The 23,255-nt window shown below is 41.4% G+C and overlaps 1 protein-coding gene across 1 annotated transcript in view; it reads right to left on the reverse strand.

The window, feature by feature from the left end:
* Window positions 1–3,785: 3,785 nt before the first annotated feature.
* The window catches only part of LOC100084333 (pseudouridine 5'-phosphatase), a 101,529-nt gene continuing 82,059 nt past the window's right edge, over window positions 3,786–23,255 (reverse strand). The window contains exon 4 of the mRNA XM_029079788.2: window positions 3,786–4,103. Coding sequence (XP_028935621.1) covers window positions 3,927–4,103 — 177 coding nt within the window. The 3' untranslated portion in view covers window positions 3,786–3,926. The remainder of the gene's footprint in view (window positions 4,104–23,255) is intronic.

A 23,255-nucleotide genomic window follows, 5' to 3' on the forward strand; every position in this document is an offset into this window, starting at 1 on the left:
TAGCAGTGATGGAAAGAGGGCTTCTGGGACGTGGTGAAGCCCATGGGTGACAGCTTTAGTGTGGAAAGCAAAGTGTTGTTGGCGTTTGCATTTGAGAAGGATAAATAGCTTCTGTGAAGGCAGGGAGACAATTCCCACATGGGTGGAATAGATTGGGGGAGGGAGAGGGCTAGGAGGATGGTACTGAAAATCAGGACTGAACTCAGGTGCGGCAGTAGAGCAGAAGGGATTAATCCCAGAAAGCAGTGACAGGTCTTGAACAGGGTGATATGCATAGAGAGGAAGGAACAAGAGGAGTGAAAAATAGCTTCCACAGTCTCTGAATTTACTCTGAGGAACTTAGATCTGCTAAACTAACATCTTCCTTGCCCGAGGAGAGCTTCTAGTGGGAAAGAACAGATGCTTTTCTTGTTGAATTGTTTTTTGCTGAATTTACTCTGAGTTTCCTTTCACTGTGGGTCTTCCCCATCCCCATCTTTTTAGTTTGTAGGCCACTTATGGGCTAGGGACTATGTCTGAATCAGTATTTTTGTACTCTCTCTAGCACTTATGCTTTGCACATTTTAAAGCTTAGCGAGTGCCATAATAGCAATATTTAAAGTAGAAAGCACAAGTCATCTTCCTGAAGATTTGATAGCAGTCAAATATATGAAGTTCCTATTTTTGCCAATCTATGGCAAAGATGCCCATTACTGCCAATCGGTAAATTAATCAGTCGTATTTATTAAGCACTTTCCGTGTTTAGAGGACCATAGTAACAGCTTGGGAGAATGCAGTAGAGTAAGTAACCAAAATCCCTGCCCTCGAGGAGCTTAGTGGAAGTTCACATTGTAGCAGGTGGACTTCTTCTTCTCCCAATGATATGGAGGATAGCACTGATGAAAGCTGTAGCCAGGTGCTCCCATATCAGAGGACTTGGGTTCTAATCCTGCCTCCTCCACTTCTCTGCTGTATGACCTTAGGTAAGAAAACATCAGCTGTTTCTATGGGTCCAAGGGATCTGGAACCTACCTCCCTGCCCACTTAGGGATTTTTTTTCCATTCGTAATTACTCAACTCCAACTAGGGATTTATCAGGTGGAACAAACTCTAATAAATTGTAATTAGTAACTTCTTCAAAGTGTTGTATAGATTTCATTTAAGTGGGATTAAGAGAAAACATATGAAGCATATGTCAAGTTTATAATTCTTTCCCGAGAGATGTTATCCAAGTGACACAAATCCTCCACCAGTAAGTAGAAATTTGATTTCTGGATTGTCAAGACAATACTGGATTGTCTTTATACTGACTGGCTTTGGATCGACTATTCCCAGAACACAAGCTCATGTGGGAATTTCAGGAGGCCCCTCAGGGGTCATTCAGATGACAGTGTTCTTCAGATAGAAATATGGAACTGGAATTCTGGCCCTCTTTCAGGGCCATAGATATGGATTTAGAGAGAACAGAACCCTAGAGACAAGGTGAGAGGATCGGCTTAACCAGGGTGGAAAGATCGCTTTCCATCCCATCTGCACCACTTACCAATCAATCACCTGTGTATATTGAGTGCTTACTGTGTGCAGAGCACTTTACTAAGTGCTTCTGCACTCGAGTCTTTATCCCCTAAACACTTAGAAACTTACCATTTCCCAATCCAACACTTCTATACTTTATATTTGATTTGTCCTCCTACCAGTAATTCATTTAGTGGCTATCTTCCGTGCTAGACTATAAGCTCCTGGAGGGTCTACCGACTCTATGATCTTGTACTCTCCCAAGCCTTTAGTACAGTGCTCTGCACAAAGTGAGTGCTCATTATGATTGCTCGATGGACGGCCAGCTGATGGTTAGGAAGTAGGCACTGCTACGGCAGTTATGCTACCTAATATTTCATCTAATAGCCTCTAAGATTCACAGAAATTTCTACTTACTGATGGAGGATTTGTGTCACTTGGATAACATCTCTCTCGGGAAAGAATTATAAACCTGACATATGCTTCATATGTTTTCTCTTAATCCCACTTAAATGAAATCTATACAACACTTTGAAGAAGTTACTAATTACAATTTATTAGAGTTTGTTCCACCTAATAAATCCCTAGTTGGAGTTTGGTAATTACAAATGAAAAAAAAATCCCTAAAGGCACCTGTTTTACACTTGAAAGCACAGAGTTATTAGAGACTAGTAGTGTGTTCTGTTATGCAACAGCAGTCAAAGACAAGATATTGCTCTTCAAATGTTTCTTTGAAAATGAATGGCAGTTAAAGAGGACAAAGTTGACATATTTGGGACCACGAATAGAAATGTTTTAATATAACACTGTACTGTCACAGAGGTTGGGTATGAGGACCGATGACTCCACATATGCAGAAATAAAATCCAAATTCAAATGTCTAAAGAGTCACACTAATTTAGTTTTTCCATTTAAGAGACTACTGATTTTTAAACCAAGCTGACGTATCACGGGATATTAGAAGAAAAGAAAGCAGAGAAAGTGTTTGTTTTCCAGGAGTTGAAGAAAGTGTCTGTTGGCTACATTTTCAACTACTTCGCTGCAGTCTATCAGTTCTTCTCTAAAGTGAAGTCTGAACAGCCTGAAGTGTTTTTTCACGTCATATTAACTTTAAAGTGTATTTACATTTGACTGTTTTTTGCTTGCTTAATGTACAGTGCAGTAAGCCTTAATTTCAAAAATTACACTTTTCATTTTTTGGATACAGCACAATCTTGAGAAATGACTGAATAATTTTACAACAGGCCAACTGGAACTGTGTGAAAATAGTCCGACCAGGCTGCATACAAACATAAGCAGAAGCAGCATGGCCTAGTGGATAGAGCATGGGCTTGGAGCCAGAGGACCTGGTTTCAAATCCAGCTCTGCCAACTTGTCTGCCGTGTGAACTTGGACAAGTCACTTAACTTCTCATCTATAAAATGGGTATTAAGACTGTGAGCTCCATGTGGGTCATGGACTGTGCCCACCCTGATAATCTTATATCTGTTCCAGTGCTTAATACAGTGCCTGGCATATAGTAAGCACTTAAAAAAAAATAACACCCCCCCCCAAAAAAAAACCACAACAAAACCAAAACTGAAAGTCAGAAGACCTGTGTTCTAATCCTTGGACTCTTGTGTGACCTCGGACAAGTCACTTAACTGCTCTGTGCCTATTTCTTCATCTGTGAAATGATACTTGCTCTCCCTGGCTCATAGTTTGGGAACTCCATGTGGGACAGGGACTGGATTTAATATGATAATCTTCCCCAGTGCTTAGTACACCTATATACCTATAATTCTATTTATTCATATTGATGCCTGTTTTCTTGTTTTGTTGTCTGTCGCCCCCATCTAGACTGTCAGCCAGCTGTTGGCAGGGATTGTCCCTCTTTATTATTGTATTGTACTTTCCAAGCGCTTAGAACAGTGTTCTGCACACAGTAAGCGCTCAGTAAATACAATTGAATGAATGGAGAGGTTGTAATACAGGCCGTAACTTTTAGAATTTGCTTTAATAATAATTTTTAGCTAGGTCCTGAAGTTCTACATTATTGTTTATTCATTTTCTCTCTCTGTACTTGAAAAGAGAAAATCTGAATGTTCACAGACATGTAACAAGAGTAATATAATATATCCAAGTACTAGGTAAAAGTACTACGTGCTACTTAATCGTGTGTGGAGGTGAGTTCGTTGTGGGTAGGTACCGTGTCTGTTGTTGTTGTATTGTACCCTCCCAAGTGCACAGTACAGTGCCTTGCGCGCAGTAGTGCTCAACAAACACGATTAAATGATCGAAAGGAGGGGAGCTTTCTCTTTCTTTCCAACTTTTATTTCGAAGAGTACTATGAAATGAATATTTTGATGACAAAGTATTTGCAATTCTTCTCTGAGGTTAAAAATGACAGCAAATCAAGTTGATTTTAATGAGGAAGAACGCCTCCAGACGACTTAATCATAGGGCGGTAGCCCAAACAATTCCGGCTTGAAGTCTAGCATCGATTTCAGCACCAGCGTCGCCTTTCTCGTGAGGTCTTGATTTAGATTTTCATCCGGAATCATAACCACCTGCATTCCAGCCGCCAGTGCTGCCTCCACACCGTAGGGAGCATCTTCAAAAACAAGACACTGCAGGGTGAAAGGACAAAAGTCAGTGGTTACCCTGTTACCTTAGGTGGCAAGCTTTTAAAATTCTGCTTTTTCATATTTTCAGTGCGGTGGACTCTCGGAGGAGGTTCTCTTTGTCTAGGAACTCTGCCGTCAGACTACCGTGACATTCGGCACAGGTTCTGCTAGCGTTCCAGAACTATTATTTGATAAGATTTCCAAAAGGGGGAAATCCTGATAGTAGGACTGAGTGTCTAGGCATCTAGGCCAGATCAGGTCTTTAATTCTTAGGATACCATTTCACGGACGATTCTGTCTAATCAATAATGGGCACTAGAGGCATGAGAAAAAAATTCTGAAAATGTCACCAGCCTTTAAACCGGAAATTGGTCAGAAAGTCTTTGACGTTTTTCGCACTTTAGTTTCCAAATTGAAAGAGTGAAGGTGTTTCTTTTAAACAGGCATTGGTTTTTTTGTTTGGTTTTTAATTTTTCTTTGCCACGTGTGCTACTGTTAGGCAAGACAAATCTCATTAGCACAAAGAATTAGTACCCACGTGCAGCATCTGTTCTAGTTTATCACTGTAAATCCATTTTATCGTCTGGATTATCGACGCATTGGAATTTAACAGTTCCTGTGTTCACTTCATTCAGAAGTTCTCATTTAAATTTGCCTATTTGCACACTATATTGATTTGCTGCCTGGTAAATGTTTCATTAGGCAAACAATGATATTATCCATTTTGAATCATAATATATCTAAAATAGGAGCTGGGGTTGTCAATCACATGGTAGAAAACCAACAAGATGGCAACACAGTGCATTTACGACAATAACACGGCTGCCCAAAATTGGCACACAGTGGCAACATTTCAAAGTCCTTTTGAAACATGTCATTCTTGAAACCTATAGTTGCAACTCCTTGTCCAAGCTTGCCTTCCACTTGCACCTCACTCTCGATTCTCCCGTCAAATTGCCATTTATAATAGTTACTCACTGAAAAGTGAGTGAATCCCCCGCCTCCCCCGGCCCCCGACCCTAGACTGTAAGCTTGTTAGGGGTAGGGAATGTGTCTACCAACTCTGTTGTATTCTCCCAAGTGTTAGTACAGAGCTCTGGACACAGTAAACCTTCAATAAATTCCACCCATTTATTGGTATCCTGGGAAAGAGAAAGTGGAGTTAATAGACTGTCAAGTAGGGAGAGAGAAGGTGGGTTGTTTTGGGTTTTTTTTTTGGTATGACTATGTGCCAGACACTCTAGTAAGTACGCAGTGGATACAAGCCCATCTGGGTGGGCACAGTCCCTGATCCACGTGGGGACTCACAGTCTTCATCCCTAATTTCCAGTTGAGGTAACTGAGGCATAGAAAAGTTAAGTGACTTGTCCAAGGTCACACAGCTGATTGAGGGTTTATTAGGACCGAAGTCAGCAGTAGAATATTCAACCGTTTCCTGCCCTTGATTTTCTCAGTCAGTCAGTCCCTCAGTGGTGTTTACTGAACACTCACTGTGTACAGAGCACTGTACTAAGTGCTTGGAAGAGTATAATAGAACAATGGCCATAAGTGCTGTGGGGCTTTGCTGCCCTGGAGCTATTTTGGGTGATTGGTGATAAGCACAGAGAGAACCCACTGTTTAGAGAACATAGTTTACTGTGAGGTATAACTGCTATCACCATGTAATAGAGAAATGTTATTCTAGAAGTCAGTCTTACAACCGAAACAGGATCATTTGGGTTTTCTTTTAAGTATATCCTTTGCCTTATTTGTAATTCACAATTCATTTGAGAAGCAGCGTAATCTAGTGGATGGAGCATGGGTCTAGAAGTCAGAAGGACCTGGGTTCTAATTCTGGTTCTACCACTTGTTTGCTGTGTGACCTTGGGCAAGTCATTTCCTTTCCTCTGTGCCTCAGTTACCTCATCTATCAAGTGGGGATTAAGATTCGGAGCCCTGTGTGGGATAAGGACGGGTGACTAACATGAGTAGCTTGTATCTATCCCTGCATTAATACAGAGCCTAGCCCCTAGTAAGCACTTAACACATACATGGGGGAAAAAAACTGCTTTAATTACCTCTGCCTATTTTACTTTCAGTGGAAGAAAGTAATAGGGGTAATTACCCCCATTTAGTTTGAGATGAAAGAAGAGGAAAGAAAGTGTGGCCTAGTGGAAAGTTCATGGACCTGGGAGTCAGAAGACCTGGGTTCGGATCCGAACTCTGCCATTTACCTGCTGTGTGACCTCGGGCAAGTCACGTAACTTCTCTGAGCCTCAGTTCCCTCATCTGCCAAATAGGGATTTAAAAACTGTTCTCCCTCCTACTTAGACTGTGAGCTCCCTGTGGAAGTTGATTATTTTGCACCAACTTCACTGCTTAGTACAGTGTTGGGCACAATACCACAATAAGGAAGAGAAGCACAAGTGATGTCAGTGGAGCAGTAATGCACCTGAGTGTCTTGTGATTTTTGAGGTAAAATAATCTCTTCATCTTGTTCATGTCTAGTATTTATGTCGATCATCAGTGATATTTTTTGAAGGCTTACTGTGTGCAGAGCACTGAACTAAGCTCTTGGGAGAGTACAATACAACAGCCTTGGTGGAGCCATTCCCTGCCCACAGCGAGTTTATATTTCCTCAAGTGCTTTTCCATTCATTTGATGATGAGGACAGCAACAAAAAGTAGTCTGAAGTTTTAGTAAATCATCTGGGAAATACAAGTCATTGATAAGAAATAATGGTATTTCTGAGGGACAAACATACAGCCTGATTACATGGGAAGAGATACAGATTCAGAGTATGGCTAGTTATTTAGAGAAATATTAGTGGGAAGATGTGTTACCAAATTTCAACGTTTGGAGGTGTGTATAGTTTTCTCTTAGGTTCAACAGACCCTTCAGTTTTCACTTTGAAATATCCTTGTAGAGAGACTATAATCATTATTTACTATTTCTTGTACAAACCAAGAATCTAACCTCATTTTTTTTCCAAATGTGGCACTTTTTCTGGATTTTTAGTACAGACTCAATTACTATACTGATGCTTTCCTTCTAGTAGATGAGTGTCAAAGGATTTAGAGAACTCTACAAAGCTAAGAAATGGAAAGATTTCTCCAGACGCCGCATGTCGGTGATCCAGCTGCCCGGACATCAAGTGGAAATGCCGAATGTCAAATGGAAATGTTGGAAAATCGCTGTGGAAAATCATAGTGGGGGGGGCAGATGGAGGAATGGAGGACGTGGATTGGGGAGGTTTCTTTGCACTTGAGATCTAAGAACTGTTCACAGTCTCCTCTACTTGGAATAGTTTGTGATCCCTTCAGAAAAGAGTTCATAATCTCTGGCGATCCCACTCTGTTTTCATAGAGCAGTATGAACAACCTCTATTGATCAATTCTCTAGCGTCTGGGTTCTCACTGTGTCTTCTTTGAAGTGGCGAACTTATAAAGGCGAACTATTATGATCTCTTGAAACATCTCTAAAAGGCCTATGGCCAGATTCTTCAATGCGGTTCTTTCTTAGTGTAACGCCTTCCTTTCAAAAATGACAATGCTGAGTTTCTAGAAACAGTTACTCGAATCCCAGCTCTGCCACTTGTCGGCTGTGTGACTGTGGGCAAGTCACTTCACTTCTCTGCGCCTCAGTTCCCTCATCTGTAAAATGGGGATTAAGACTGTGAGCCCCACGTGGGACAACCTGATTCCCCTATGTCTACCCCAGCGCTTAGAACAGTGCTCGGCACATAGTAAGCGCTTAACAAATACCAACATTATTATTATTATTATTATGAAGAAAAATATCCATGATGGAGATTTGAAACAGCCCCCTTGGAGCAGAGGTAATTTTGTTTGGACATTTTTTTTTTGGTTCCTAGGTAGAGGAACGGCACATAGGGGATGTTTTATGAGTAAGCTTATACGATGGTCAAAGTGTGGGTTGAGGATAACACTGCATACTAATAAAAGAACAGTTAACATCACTTAATACCAAACAGGCCAAACATTATTCTTACAAATTTTAAATGAAGCTGTTTCTGACTATTTGTTCTCATTCTCAGCTCTTTCCAAAATTCAGTCAACTAGATAATGGTCAGATACAAAATATGCATTGCATAAATGTACCGGCTAAGAGTTATAATCTCAGACGATAGCTCAAGAGAGCAGAGTTGGTCTGATTATCTGGTTCAAATTAAGCATAGAAAAATTGTGGGTTTTTTTCCTCTCTGGAAAACAATGTTGCAAGCGTATGCTATTTGCAAAGATGTAGGTGAGGTGACGGATTCTAGAATTTCTAAAATCGGTGTGTTTAACTTAGTCTTTACAATTTGTTTAACTGAGAGAGAAGACGATTGTTTTAAAAACCACATTACAATAATTGTGCAATTATTTGTGAAAATGTGGAACAAATGTAGCTTCCATAGTAATCAAGAAAAAGTCAGATTGTAATTTTACTTAGGTAATATTCGATCCCAAATGGAAAGGAAACCAACTTATCTTCTTTTTATTTGCTACATAATGGTCTATGTGGGAGATGACCCAATAGCAGCATTGCTTGTATCTATTCCAGTGCTTAGTACAGTGCCCGGTACATAGGAAGCGCTTAACAAGTACCACCATAATAATAGTAATAATAATAATAGTACCTATTCGGTGCTTCCTGTGGGAAGAGTGCTGCAAGTACCAAGTGCTGGGGGAGAATATACAGGTGGGAATTAGACATGGCTCTCTATCCCTCAAGGACCTGACAATTTTAGAGTTTAAGTGGGGAGACGGGATTGGAGACAGACACATCAGGAGTGATGAAAGATTAAAATGAAACAAATCCACAATATACTCTGGTAAGTCCAAGAGCTGGAAGGAGCATCTTTTATCTCGGGTCTGGCAGGCAAGAAGCATGCTGGTAGCAGGGACTCTCTGTGGTAGGGAGTGAAGATGGCAATAGCGGAGATGATAGTAGTAGTAATAATAATAGCCATTATTATTAGGTTATTTGTTGAGCATTTACTATGTATCAACCACTGTAGTAAGCACTGGGGTAGATAGATAATCAGGTCAGACATAGTCTCTGTTCCACATCAATCAGTGGTATTTATTAAGCGCTTACTATGTGCAGAGCATTGTACTAAGCACTTGAGAGAGGAGAATACAACAGAATTAGCAGACACACTCCCTGCCCATAATGAAGTTTTTGTCTAGAGGAGGACTGTAAACTCCATGTGGAGCTCACAGTCTAAGTAGGGGAAACAGGTATTGAACCGTCCTGTTACATATGAGGAAACGGCACAGAGAAGCAGCATGGCTCAGTGGAAAGAGCCCGGGCTTGGGAGTCAGAGGTCATGGGTTCGAATCCTGGCTCTGCCACTTGTCAGCTGTGTGACCGTGGGCAAGTCACTTAACTTCTCTGTGCCTCAGTTACCTCATCTGTAAAATGGGGATTAACTGTGAGCCTCACGTGGGACAACCTGATTAGCCTGTATCAACCCCAGCACTTAGAACAGTGCTCTGCACATAGTAAGCGCTTAACAAATACCAACATTATTAAAGTCACACAGCAGGCAAGTGGCAGAGCTGGGATTAGAACCTAGATTTTCTGCCTTCCAGGGTAGTGCTCTTTCCACTAGGCCATATTGCTGTCTGTATACAAACTAGACTAGCAGATAAAAACTTCCAATAACAAGCAGCGTGGCCTAGTGGAAAGATCCCAAGGGAGGGAGTCAGGAGATCTGGGTTCAAATCCCAGTTCCACCAGTAGACGCTTGGAGGAGAACATCAGTAGAGTAGGTAAACATTTTCCAAGCCTACAAGGAATCTCCTGCTATGTATCATTGGTTAAGTTACTTACCTTCTCTGTGCCTGTTTCCTCATCTCTAAAGGGGGATTAAATACCTTTTCTCTCTCCTCCTTAGACTATGAGCCCCTCTGGGTATGTTCGATCTGATTTTATCATATCTACCGCATCATTCGGCGGCCCAGTGTTTGGCACATAGCACTTAATACAAGTGTTATCATTGTTATTGCTATTGTCACGATCGTCTTCACCATCAGACTCAAAGTGCTTAGGTCTGGGTTTTTATCGTATGTTCTCAGGCTGTAAAATGACAGAGCATTCGTGCGTCTGCAATAAGATAATAGGTCCATGGGGTGTACTTTCAACTACACTTTGTAAGCCTATCAAGTGAGGGCTATGTTCTCTCGCGTTAACATTGAGGCAGTTTAGCCTAATGGAAAGTGCATGGGCATGGGAGTCAGAGAACTCAGGTTCTTTTCCTGTCTCTGCTGCTTGTCTGCTGTGTGATGTTGGGCAAATCACTTCGCTTCTCTATGCCTCAGTTACTTTATCTATAAAATGGGGATTAAATACCTGTTCTCCCTCCCTATAGATACTAAGCCCCATATGGAACCTGATTATTTTGTATCTACCCGCATTTAGTACGGTGCTTAAGAAATACTACAATGATAATAATAATGGTACTCATTAAATGCTTACAATGCATCATGCAGTGTTCTAAGCGCTAGGGTAGATACAAGTTAATCAGGTTGGACACAGTCCCTGTCCCACATGGGGCTCACGCTCCGAATCCCCGTTTTACAGATGAGATAACTGAGGACCAGAGAAGTGAAGTGTCTGCTCTGGGACCTTGGGCAAGTGATGTGGCAGAGCAGGGATTAGAATCCAGGTCCTTCTGACTTGTAGACCTGTGCCCTATCCATTAATCATAATAATAATAATGATAATGGTATTTGTTAAGCACTTACTAAGTGCCAAGCACTGGGGTAGATACAAGGTAAGCAGGTTGTCCCATGTGGCAATCTTAATCCCCATTTTACATCTGAGGGAACTGAGGCCCAGAGAAGTGAAATGACTTGCCCAAGGTCACACAGCAGACAAGTGGTGGAGCAGGAATTAGAACCCTTGACCTCTGATTCCCAAGCCCTTGCTCTTTCCACCAAGCCACGCTGCTTCTCGATTATTTTTATTAATATTAGTCCATGCCACCTATTCCCAGTTCTATCTCCACGCACACGGGCCCAGTTATTTCTTCCAAAATGACATCACGCCGTACTGAGGGGCCAATGTTGTTAAAAGCTCTCCTAACTCTCCCACTGTGCCCTAGCCAAAATCTGCAGTGAAAATGCATGCTCTGGCAGAACTGACTGTACGATCACATCGCTTTCGTGTCCTCAGCCTGGTACATTGAGTCTCACACTAATTGAATTCAAGCTCTACTAAATCTGTGGAGCTGATATCGGTCATGTCCCTAATGGGAACTTTAAAGGGGAATGCCTGCCACAGGACTTTAATCTCCAGAACTTCATCAGTTCATCAGAACCCCACCTGAGGTAGAGCCTATGCCATCCAAGGACCAGAACAGCTCAAGTTGTAAGCTTGTCCTCTACAGGTTGTATTATATTCTCCCAAGCGTACAGTACTTTGTAGTGCTTTATAGTGGACACTCATAACTACGATTGACTGGCTCACTGACCGGACTGTAAGCTTGTTCTCTAGAATGTAAGCTTATTATAGGCAGGGAATGTGTCCACCCACCCTGTTATATTGTTCTATTGTCCTCTCCCAAGTGCTTAGTACAGTGTTCTGCACACAGTAAGCCCTTAATAAATGTGACGGATTAATTGACTAAAACCAGTCTGGTGAATCTCTGCTCCAGCTTGGGCTTTGGTCCAGAGTCACTTGATCCAAGGGCGGACATAACTGAATGTGGACTCCTCTTCCCCCTCCTCTTTCTCAGCATCAGCAGTGGCATTTATTGTCAACTTGTCTGCCACATCTCTGGGCTTCAGTTACTCATCTGTCAAATGGGGATTAAGAGTGTGAGCCCATGTGTGACAGGGACTGTGTCCAACTTGCTTAATTTGTCTCTAGGCCAGTGTTTAGAACAGTGCTTGGCACATAGTAAGTGCTTAAGAAGTCCATTATTATTATCCACTTCTCTGTGCCTCAGTTCCCTTATCTGCAAAATGGGGATTAGTACCTCTTCTCCCTCCTACTTTGACTGTGAGCCCCATGTGGCACCTGATTACCTTGAATCTACAGGGCTTGGCACATAGTAAGTACTTAACAAGTTCCAACTTGATTATCATTATTGTTGTTGTTATCACTTAGTGTTTAGGAGAGAAGAAGAGAATTAGAAGACATGTACAGAACATGTACTAAGTCCTTAGGAAAGTAGAATACAATTAGAAGTCATCTTTACTCTCCAGGTGCTTACAATCTAGTATTATAAGTAGGGTCCAAATGAACAAGTTACTTAATCACTGCAGCAATCACCTTCCCCGGCAGCGTAAAAAATTGACTAACTGAAGTGTGTGAAACCTTGGAATAAGTCCCTTGCAGTCGTGAGGTGGCTACGTTACTGTTCTACAGATTGCAAACACCTATTTGTGTGGTTGGCTTACCTGTGGTTCTCCCCGAAGGCTGAGGCTTGGATTTGTTGACCTTCCAAGGTCACTTCTGGCCCTATAACTCAGCATCTCCCCCATTTGTTTGCTGCTGGAATTTTGGACAGAGGATAGAAACAGTCCATATGTTGCAAATTACTTGCTCTAGAAGAAGCTGAGCTCCACTATGTTTTCCTCTTTCGTTCTTGTACCCATCTGCACTCCTGGCACATTCAACGAGCTAAATAATGAGGGAAATATGTTGAGTATAACATTCCCACTCCTAGAATGTGTGTCGAGAAGTTCAAATGCTACCTAGACCAAGGCTCAGTACGTTCGGGATGACGAGTCGATAATGAATTAAGAGCCGGTGATCTGATTTGCTGGCCCATAATTTAAAATAAATGATTTTTTGAACAGAGATTAAGTTATAAATTGAAACACCCTTCTGGCAGATGGCGACAAGTGTAAAATATTTGATCTGAAAGCTATTTATCTTTGATACAGATTCAGAACAACAATGGTTTATCAGAGGAAATAATTGGCTACTGTAAATACACCTTTCTTTGGAGAGTTGATTTGACTGCTTCTAGTTCACTGTTTCTTCACACTCGAGTCTTTATAACTTCCAAAAGGTTTCCACACGTGATATGTCTGGGGATTCTCTGTGTGCTGCTTTGTCACTGTGTCTGCTGTGTGACCTTGGGTAAGGCACTTCACTTTTCTGTGTCTCAGATACCTCATCTGTAAAATGGGGATTGAAACTGTGAGCCCCACGTGGGGCAGGGACTACGTCCAACCCGATTCGCTTGTATCCACCCCAGCACTTAGTACAGTGCTTGGAACATAGAAAATGTTTAACAGATAGTGTTATTATTATTCTCAGCCCTAAATCATGGCTGAAAGGCCCCTGTCCCCCCAAGTCATTTCTCTAGATCGTAGTCTCTTGATTGTAAATTTGTTTTGGGCAGGGAATGTGACTGCTAATTTTGTTGCATTCTACTCTTCCAAGTGCTCAGTACAGTGTTCTACACATAGTAAGCGCTCAATAAACACAATGGATTGATTGATTCAATTCAGGAGCAGCAGAACCCCATTGGGTTCTCAAGGCCTCTACTTCCTAGGTGGGTAGATTTGGGGGTCTCTGCCTACCGAACACCCAATATCTGCCACTCAGTTGGTGGCAACCATCCTTGTCTCAAGCCCAGGGCTCTCCCTGAAGGCAAGTCAGTTGAGGATTACTCCCACCCCCAGTGCAAATGAACATTGGTTTATTTTTACTGAAAAAAAACCCAAACCTTTAAACCTACAAAAACCATAAATAATTCATGATAGGTGCAAATCACCACATAATCACTTTGATAAAACACATCTTCGAAATCCGTTTTAAAAAAAACAGGATAAAAGTTTAATATGCAAAATTGAAAAACCATGACAGAATTATTAAGTTCATATTATACAGTCAATTACAGCAAAAAGTACAATTTTGCAGCTGCTTTTTCAACACAACTTTCATTTTAAATTACAGTACTTGAAACAAAACAAAAAATACTATTTTACCATAAAAGAAATTCTACCAATTAGACCCTCAAAAAAACCCCCCAAACCCACAAAATCACTCAATTGTTTTTTAAGTAGTTCTAGCAATTTCATCTCTGAAGAAGAGACTCCCTCCCTACCCCTCCGCTCCCATGCTCATGCTTCTCCCTGGCTGCTGAAGTTTCTGCCACCGGTAAACACTGTTCTAAGCGCTGGGGTAAATGTAAGACCATCAGGTTGGAGCCACAGTCACTGTCCCACACTAGGCTCACAGTCTAAGAATTGAAATTCGCTACTACCCTCGAGATTGGGTTAAGGCCTGTCAAATTTCGAATGAGAGTGTTGTGTCGATTTTGTGAATGACAGGAGACCTCCTTTGTCGCTCAAATTCTCATTGTCTGAAAGCAAAACCACGGCCCTTCACATCCTGACTCTTCAAAGACATTTACGGGACCCCACAGAAAGACGCTTGCAGGGCTTTTCAGAAACTTGAAAAAAAAATTGGGAGCGTACAAAGAAAGTACTTCAGTAGGTTGTCTGCAGAGAACTAATTGACTTCTATGGCGTCACTAAGCTTTCCGTTGGAGAGGACTTGTTCATTTTGGAAAGTAATATGCATAATGGAAAGGCTTAGCTAATTCCCTGGAACTGAAGGCAATTAAAACTCGTAATTAGTCAGGTAAATGACCCATAATTACAATGTTTTAAGTGGGACCAAAAAATATAGATGCTGCTAGTTTCCCCTCAGCTTTCATATTAACACCTATTGTGTATTCTTCAAAAATACCATTGACAGATTAAAAACCCAATTACAAAAGAACATTGCTAATGAGCTAGCACAATTTTGATCCTTAAAAATATCAGAGAAATAGTATCTTATCCGTTCACTGCCAAGTCAGCTTCTTGAAGTGAACCAAAGAGTATTTTTTAAGTTCTGTTAATAATAATTGTGGTATTTAAGTGCTTACTATTTGCCAGGCACTGTACTACGAGCTGGGATACACACATATTTATCAGGTTGGACAAAGCCCCTGTCCCATATGGGGCTCACATTCTCTATCCCCATTTTACAGATGAGGTAAGTGAGACACAAAGAAGTGACTTGCCCAAGATCACACGGCATGTCTTAAAATGGGGATTAAATAGCTGCTCTCCCTTCTACTGGCACTGTGAGCCCCATGTGGAACAGGGACTGCTTCCAACCTGATTATTTCCTATCTACCCCAACACTTAGTAGGTACTTGGTGCTTAGTAAGAAGCAGCATGGCCTCGCGGAAGGAGTATGGGCCTGGGAATCAGAGGACCTGGGTTCTAATCCCAGCTCTGCTATTTACCTGTTGTGTGACCTTGGGCAAGTCACTTAATTTTTCTGTTCCTGTTACCTCATCTGTGAAATGGGGATTCAGTACCTGTTCTCTCCCTCCTACTTAGATTGTGAGCCCCTTGTGGGACCTGATTATTTTGTACCTACACCAGCGCTTATTAATGTGCTCGGCACATGGTAAGTGCTTAACAACTACCACAATTATTATTTGTTAAGCTCTTACTATGTGCCAAGTACTCTGCTAAACCCTGGGGTACCTAGAAAATAATCAGCTGAGACACAGTCCCTGTCTCTCCAGATCTAAGGGGAGGGAGAACAGGTGTCTTACCCCTATTTTACAGAAGAGAAGACCGAGACACCGAGAGGATACAACTTGCTCAAGGTCCCAAAACAGGCTGGTGGTGGAACCTCAATTAGAACTTTGATTTCCTCATTCCTAGCCCTGTGCTCTTTCCATTAGACCATATTGTCTCCCTAAGATTGAGAAGTGTTATGATAATAAATCAATTTAAAGAAATCCAGGCTGTATAAAACAGAAACACCTTTTTCCACCACAAATTAGTGTCACAATAAGAAGGACTTAGCTCATTTTGGGCAGGGAAGGTGTCGGCTAATTACGTTGTTTTGTGCTCTCCTGAGTCCTTAGTACAGTGTTCTGCACATACTAAGTGCTCAGTAAATATGCTTGATTGATCAAGACAGGAGAAACCACCCCCAGGTTACTGTATCAAAGATTTCGGCAAGTCCCTCCCCCTCCCCCTGAAATTTCATCTCTCATTCAGAAAGAAACAGTGGATGAACTGGTGATGAGTGTAACTCCCTAATGAATCAATCAATGGTATTTATTGAGTGCTTACTGTACTAAGCACTAGGCAGAGGCCAATGCAACATGTTTCCTGCTCACAAGCCGCTTACATTCTAGGCAGGAGAGGGACATTAAAATAAATTACGGATATGTACACAAGTGCTGAGGGCAGGGTGACTATCAAATGCTTAAAGAGTACAGGTCCGAGTGCTTAATTCTTTGTCTTTGACGTGAACACATGTAATTTGAGTCTTTAGGTCTCTGAGTTCAGTGCTCAGTAAACAGTATTGATTAATGACCTATCTGCCTCAACTACATCCTAATTTTAAAGATATCTGTGCAAAGATGCCCCACAACTCCCAGGAAAAGCCTATCCTGGTGTTTTATCAACCTGACAGTCAAGCAGTTCTTCCTTACGTTGAACTAGAATCTCTCCAGTTTTTGTCTCCTGTGACCATTTGTGGAAATAGAGAATACCGCTCAGCCTCTTCTTCATAGAAATGTTCACATTCTCAAAGACAGTTATGGAATTAATCTCTTAGTCTTCTTTGCTCTATGCTAAACAACCCCAATACCATTAACTTTTCCTCAGAGGATTATTTTCTAACTCTTTAATCATTTTTGTAACGCATCAAGATACAACTTCAGTGAAAAGCTTTCTGTTTATTGTTGACCATCATTAGTATCAGTTAACATTTATATAGGCATTTGTATTTGAAAATTACTTTATTATTGTTTTTGTCTTTCTTTTTTAAACCTGGACAATTACAATCTTAACCTAATAAGTGCTACAATATAAATACAATCATCTCCACTTCTGGCATAATTAACCAGTCCCAGGAAACTTAGGATGGAAATAGATTTGGAAAATGTGAAATGAGTTTCTTGCTCGGGAGGGGGTTTGCTACCATCCTGTGGTGGAGCAGCATGGTCTAGTGGATAGAGCACTGGCCTGAGAGGCAGAAGGACCTGGGTTCTAATCCTGACTCAACCAGTAGCCAGTCACTTAATCGTGTTTATTGAGCGCTTACCAAGTGCACAGAACTGTATAGAGCACTTGGGAGAGTGCAATATAACAATGAACAGACACATTCCCTTCCCACAATGAGCTTATAGTCTAGAGGGGGAGGTAGTCTTCTGCGTGACCTTGGGCAAGTCACTTCTCTGTGCCTCAGTTCCCTCATCTGTAAAATGGAGATTAGGAATGTGAGTTCCATGTGGCACATGGACTGTGTCCAACCTGATTAGCTTGTATCAACCCCGGCACTTAGTACAGTGCTTGGAACATAGTAAGTGTTTAACAAATGCCACAATTATTATTCTGAGACTGTAAGCTCCCTGTGTCTTATCCTTTTTTGTAATTTCCTAAGTGCTTATTACAGTGCATTCCACCTGGTGGGTCTCAAAAAATGCCCTTACTAGTCTCAGTTCAGTAGGAAACACCCTCGTTTCCATTTGGTACCCTCTTCTACCAGGGGTATTCTTATGGGGCACGCTGAGGCATCTCAGCCATTTGTTGCTATCCCAGAGAAAAGTGTTGGCTCTGATTTTTTTTTAACCAGAATCCCTACTGAGAGTGGGATGGAAATGAGAGGCTCTATAAAACAGTTGATTCATGGATCATTTACTTTTTTAATGGTATTTGCTAAGCACCTACTATGTGCCAGACACTGTATTAAGGCCTGGGGTAGCCACAAGATAATCAGGTCCCCCATGGGTCTCAAGGTCTAAATAGGAGGTAGAGAAAAGGTATTGATTTTCCATTCTGAGGATGAGGGAATTGAGGACCAGAGAAGTTAAGTGACTTGCCCAAGGTCACACAGCAGGTAGATTCAGAATTAGAACCCAGATCTTCTATTTCCCAGGCCCATGCTCTTTTGACTTGGCCACGCGGCTTCTCTAATGTGGAGGAGACTGACGTACAAATACCTGCACATAGTATATTAATAAAGGTTATAAAACTGCCAATGTGGGCCAATAAGCAGCCTGGCCGGATGGTATGCTTTGGACCAAAATAAGAGGGAGGAGCCCCCAGAAGAAGTTTACACAGGTTAGTAACCAGGATGCCTAAACCTTTCAACAGCCTATGCTGCTGTTGCTTCCCAGGAAGCAGCATGGCCTAGTGGCAAGAGCCAAGACCTGGGAGCCAGTGGACCCCGATTCTGCCAATTGTTTGCTGTGTGCCCTTAGGTAAGTCACTTAACTTCTCTGTGCCTCAGTTTTCCTGTTATCCTTCCTAATTAGACTGTGAGTCCCCTGCAGGTCAGGGACTGTGTCCAACCCAATTAATTTGTATTTACCGCAGCACTCAGAACAGTATTTGACACATAGTAAGCGCTTAACAAATATTTGGGTTCAATTGGTCCTCATTGCTTCCTGAATGGGAACTTGGAGAAAAATAGGATGTTATAAATCCTTGAGGGCAGAGACTGTGTTTACCTACTCTCTCAAGCAGTCAGTATAGTGCCCTGCGTAGATTAAATATCTGGTAAATACAATTCATCAATTGATTGAGCTGTGGAGATTTAGGATTTATTAAACGTTCACTGGATGCAGTGCACTGTACCAAGTTTTTGGGAAAGACAGAATAAAGAAGCAATGTATTTCTTGCCCTCAAGGAATGTACACACGTGTCTCTTCTGGAATATATCAATCGCTGGTCTTTATTGAATGCTTACGGGGTGAAGAGTGCTGTACTAAGGTCTTGGGAGGGTACAGTACAACAGAGTTGGTAGATATATCCTCTGCCTACAGCAAGTATATCTGGAATCTATCTCAAGACTGTAAGCTCCCTATGGCCGACGAACATGTCTACCATCTCTTTTGTATAGTACTCTCCCAAGCACTTAATACAGTGTTCTGCACACAGTAAGTGCTCAGTAAATACATATGTTGATTGACTGAATTGAGATGTCTGCAGGTAGGATTGATTGTCCATTGAGGCCTCTGAGCACAAATCCAATTCAAGTTTCTGGGTTATTCATCCCCACTCCTAGCCCCATAGCACTTATGTCCATATGTGTAATTTATTTATTTATATTAATCTCTGTCTCCCACTCTAGACTATCAGGTCATTGTGGGCAGGGAATGTGATGGGTTATTTTTCTGTTGTACTCTCTCAAGCGCTGAGTACTTCTCTGTGCCTGTTACCTCATCTGTAAAATGGGTATTAAGACTGCGAGCCCCACGTGGGACAATCTGATTACCCTCTATCTACCCCGGGGCTTAGAACAGTGTTTAGCATATAGTGAGCACTTGACAGAAACCATCATTATTATTACAGTGCTCTGCCTCCAGTAAGCGCTCAAAAAATATGACTGAATGAATGAATCCAAGTGTTAGGAGGCTCATCTACCTATAGAGCGATACCAAGCTCGTCCTCCTGAAGTACGAGGCTGCAGGACGGTGGCGCATAATTAAAGCAACACTTTTACGGACGAGGGTGGAAGGTGGTTCTCTCTGGAACTATTTCTTTTCCTCATTGTAAGCGGAATTAATGGTTTTGACCGGTTACACACTCATTTGATGGTGTGCGGCCAAAACAAGGTACGTTCTGCAGTTGCCTGCTGGAATGAGGGAAATTCTATGAACCCTGAATTATGTATATCAAAATGCACAGACGTGCATTATATGTAATAGCCGGCTACTAAGAAACCCATTTAGCATTTATGCTAGTGGAAGAAAATTAGAAATATAAATTAGGACGCATCATCACATCTGACTTCACAAATGTGCCATCATAAAATAGCTTCTGGGTTATTGTGGAGATGATTTGCATGTTTCCTTTTGCTATACAAAAATATCTAAGAACAGAGAAAATAAGCTGCCACGTGACCCATTTAGCAGCCATCTGATCAAAATGACACTGAAAAAATACATCTTAAACAGCCACAGTATTTGCCCTTTGGGATTCCTACTGCGTTAACTGTCTTTGCAAACATGAAGAAAAATGGTCTTACTTTTTTTTGCTGTTTTTTTTATTTATCCGATTCAATTTCTCTGAAGTGAAAGGAAGAATACCAGTAGCAATCATTAACCGTACTTGATTTTAAAATGAGGGCACAGACCCATTCAGCCAACCCAGAGGAATGAATGCCTGGGAGATATGAAATCTGCTTTCTGAGGAGATTAAACACCGCCCCTCCTCCCAACCCCCCTCGATTGGGAGTAGCTCTTGAGAATCCTGGGCGGGGCGGGAGGGGATCGTATTTTTAAAAACTGTGAATGAACTATTGTTAAAAATGTATTCATAAACACATGAATGGTTGCGGCGCTTACTCCACAGTGATCACGAGCTGGCAAGGCAGTCTTCATTTCAAAGAGAAGATAAATTGTAAGGGATTATGCATGGACTATTTCTCATCAGAGCAGAACACATTTATTCCTTCTCCTAAAACATAAATTCATTGCTATGGCAGGTGGGGGAAAATTCTGGATGTGGCTTTAATCACGTCACTTATAGAATGGGTGCGGAGTTAAGGAAGTCATCATCTGAAAAAAAATAGTCTAAACTGGAAAAGCACATAAGGAACAGTGTCATTTGCATATCTTAAATGGTCTTGGGTGAATTGGTAATTAGAGAATCCTGCCTCCTAGTTGCATAAATAATATTTTAATTTGAGACCAGAACCTGCAGCGATTTCTCAGAAGACCGTCTGCAGAAGGTTATAGGGAGAAGGAGGTGGAAGGGGAGAGCAGAGACAGAAAGAATTTCAAATTCTCTTGCTCCTATTCAGGATTCAATCAAGTGAAAGAATGCGCTTCCGTGACTGACAGTTGGACACAGACACTGTGACTCTGTGAAGTAATGAGAAGGTTAGTCTGATCATTCCAGATGGCTGGAGGATTCTTTTTATAGATGGTTGTGTGTTCAGGGGACAGCACACAAAGAACTCTGTGAGGCATCTTGAGTCACAGGCCTCATGAAATTCCCAGGCGCTCCTCAGACAGTATTTGATTATACGAAGCAGAAATTTAGCTCAATCAGCGGAACAACCCCCATAGAGACATACTGTTCCTTTACGCAACTTTTGGATTTTCCGATTTCAGACTGGTTAGGAAGAGACCGGGAGGTTTCAGTTAGACTTAGTTGTAAATGAGCAGCCTTTCATGCGCCGTTGCCTCGGAAACTAATCCCCCCTCCCCGCCAACCTCAAACTTTTGGAAAACAGAGATTTTTTTGTTCATGTCTCAGAAAGGAAACTATGATGCCTATCATCAATTAATAATATTTATTTAATCTCCCCCCCTCAGCCCAAATCCCAGGTTCTGTGGATGCCTAGAAGCTGGAGGCAGAAAGAACAGAATGTTAAAAGCAGTGGAAGGATGTTTTCTCCAAGTCAGGATGGTCATTTTTCATTTTTACACAATCTTCACTGATGAATCAAACATCATAATGATGATCCTAATACACAGTGGTATTCGGCGCTTACTGAGTACCCAGCACCGTGCAAAATGCTGGGATGAATTCAAGGTGATCGGGCCAGACACAGTCCCCATCCCACATGGGGTTCGCTGTCTAAGGGGAGAGGAAAGAGATGTTTAATCCCCATTTTACAGATAAGGAAACTAGGTACAGGGAAGTTAAATGGATTGCCCAAGGTCACAGAGCAGGCAGTGGCAGAGGTGATACCAGAATTCAGGTTTCCAGTATTGTTGCTTTTAGCAGTCATTTCACTGTATTCATGCATTCAATCGTATTTATTGAGTCCTTTCTGTGTGCAGAGCACCGTCCTGAGCGCTCGGAAGAGTATAATACAACAATAAGCGGACACACTCCCTGCTTACAATGAGTTTACAGTCTAGAAGGGCAGACACATTGATATAAATAAATAAATTATAGGTATGTACATTAGTGCTCTGGGGCTCGGAGAGGGGGGATGACAAAAATCAGGGATAAAGCCAAGACGGTTCATCTCTCTGTTAAGGGCCACGGAGGATAAGTTCATTATTATTATTATTCTTACTACTACTAATGATAACAACTGCAGTCTTTGTTAAGCATTTACTATGTATCAAGCACTGTACTAATTGCTTTAAAATGGGGATTAAATACTTGTTCTACCTCCTACTTAGATTGCGAGATCCATGTGCAATGGGGACTGTATCCAATCTGATTAACTTGAATCTACTCCATTGCTTATAACCGTATTAGACACATAGTAAGTGATTAAAAAATACCATAAAAAAAATTTCTAGGGTAGATGATGAGGTATTCAGGTCAGACACAGTCCCTGTAGTCCCCTGAGACTCGTCGTTTAAGAAAGAGGGAGAACAGCTTAATCCCTCACATAATATCAGGAGACAGCCATGGATGAGAAAGCACAAAATGTCCTGCCCACAACTTATTTTTCCAGCCTAGAGTTCCAAATCTGGGCAAAAAGTGCTACAAGCAAATTTGTTAATCCGCTTGAGGGCCAGGGATTATTTCTGATTCCCACCTGCGCATTCTTTCTCAGCACTTAGTACTATATATACATATATATATATATAAAAGACTAAAATACTTTTTAAACCTCTCATAGGTTGAGTTCCACGGAGATCGGGTTGTTGTTGTTGAATGATGGTGTATTCATTAATTCACACATCTCCATGTAGACTGCAAGCTCACTGAAGGTAAGGCTCTTATCTTTTACTTCTTCTGCTTCCCAAGAACCAAGTTTGACATTTCCCCAGGAGTCACTCCTATCTGAAGTGCGGAAACCTTAAGAACTATTGTGTTGCATAATCATTCTCGAGGCAGTTATAGGCCCCTAAATTTAATCATATCAGTAATTCTGAACTCCGATTCTGTGGAATGAAATCACCACTTCATCTAAAATCATTATGGATAATTACGTTTTAATAAAGGCGAGGGGATTAATGAATTGTTGGAAATTTCTCAGCTCTTTTGGGAAAATAGTAATTCAAAGTGTTAGTACTGTTAAGAAGTAAGAAAATAGTAATTTAATGCATTTCTGAATCCAAGGTATTTTTCAAACTCAAAGATTTGAGACCCATCATTTTTAGAATGCTAGTTATCTCTGGTGGTGACACTCCAGGCTTGCATTAGCAATTATGTGGTTAATTGCTCTTAGTTAAGTAATATATTAGGGTACTAACACTCGGCAGA

This window comes from Ornithorhynchus anatinus, chromosome 15, assembly GCF_004115215.2.
Source record: "Ornithorhynchus anatinus isolate Pmale09 chromosome 15, mOrnAna1.pri.v4, whole genome shotgun sequence".
In the NCBI taxonomy this organism is placed as follows: domain Eukaryota; kingdom Metazoa; phylum Chordata; class Mammalia; order Monotremata; family Ornithorhynchidae; genus Ornithorhynchus; species Ornithorhynchus anatinus.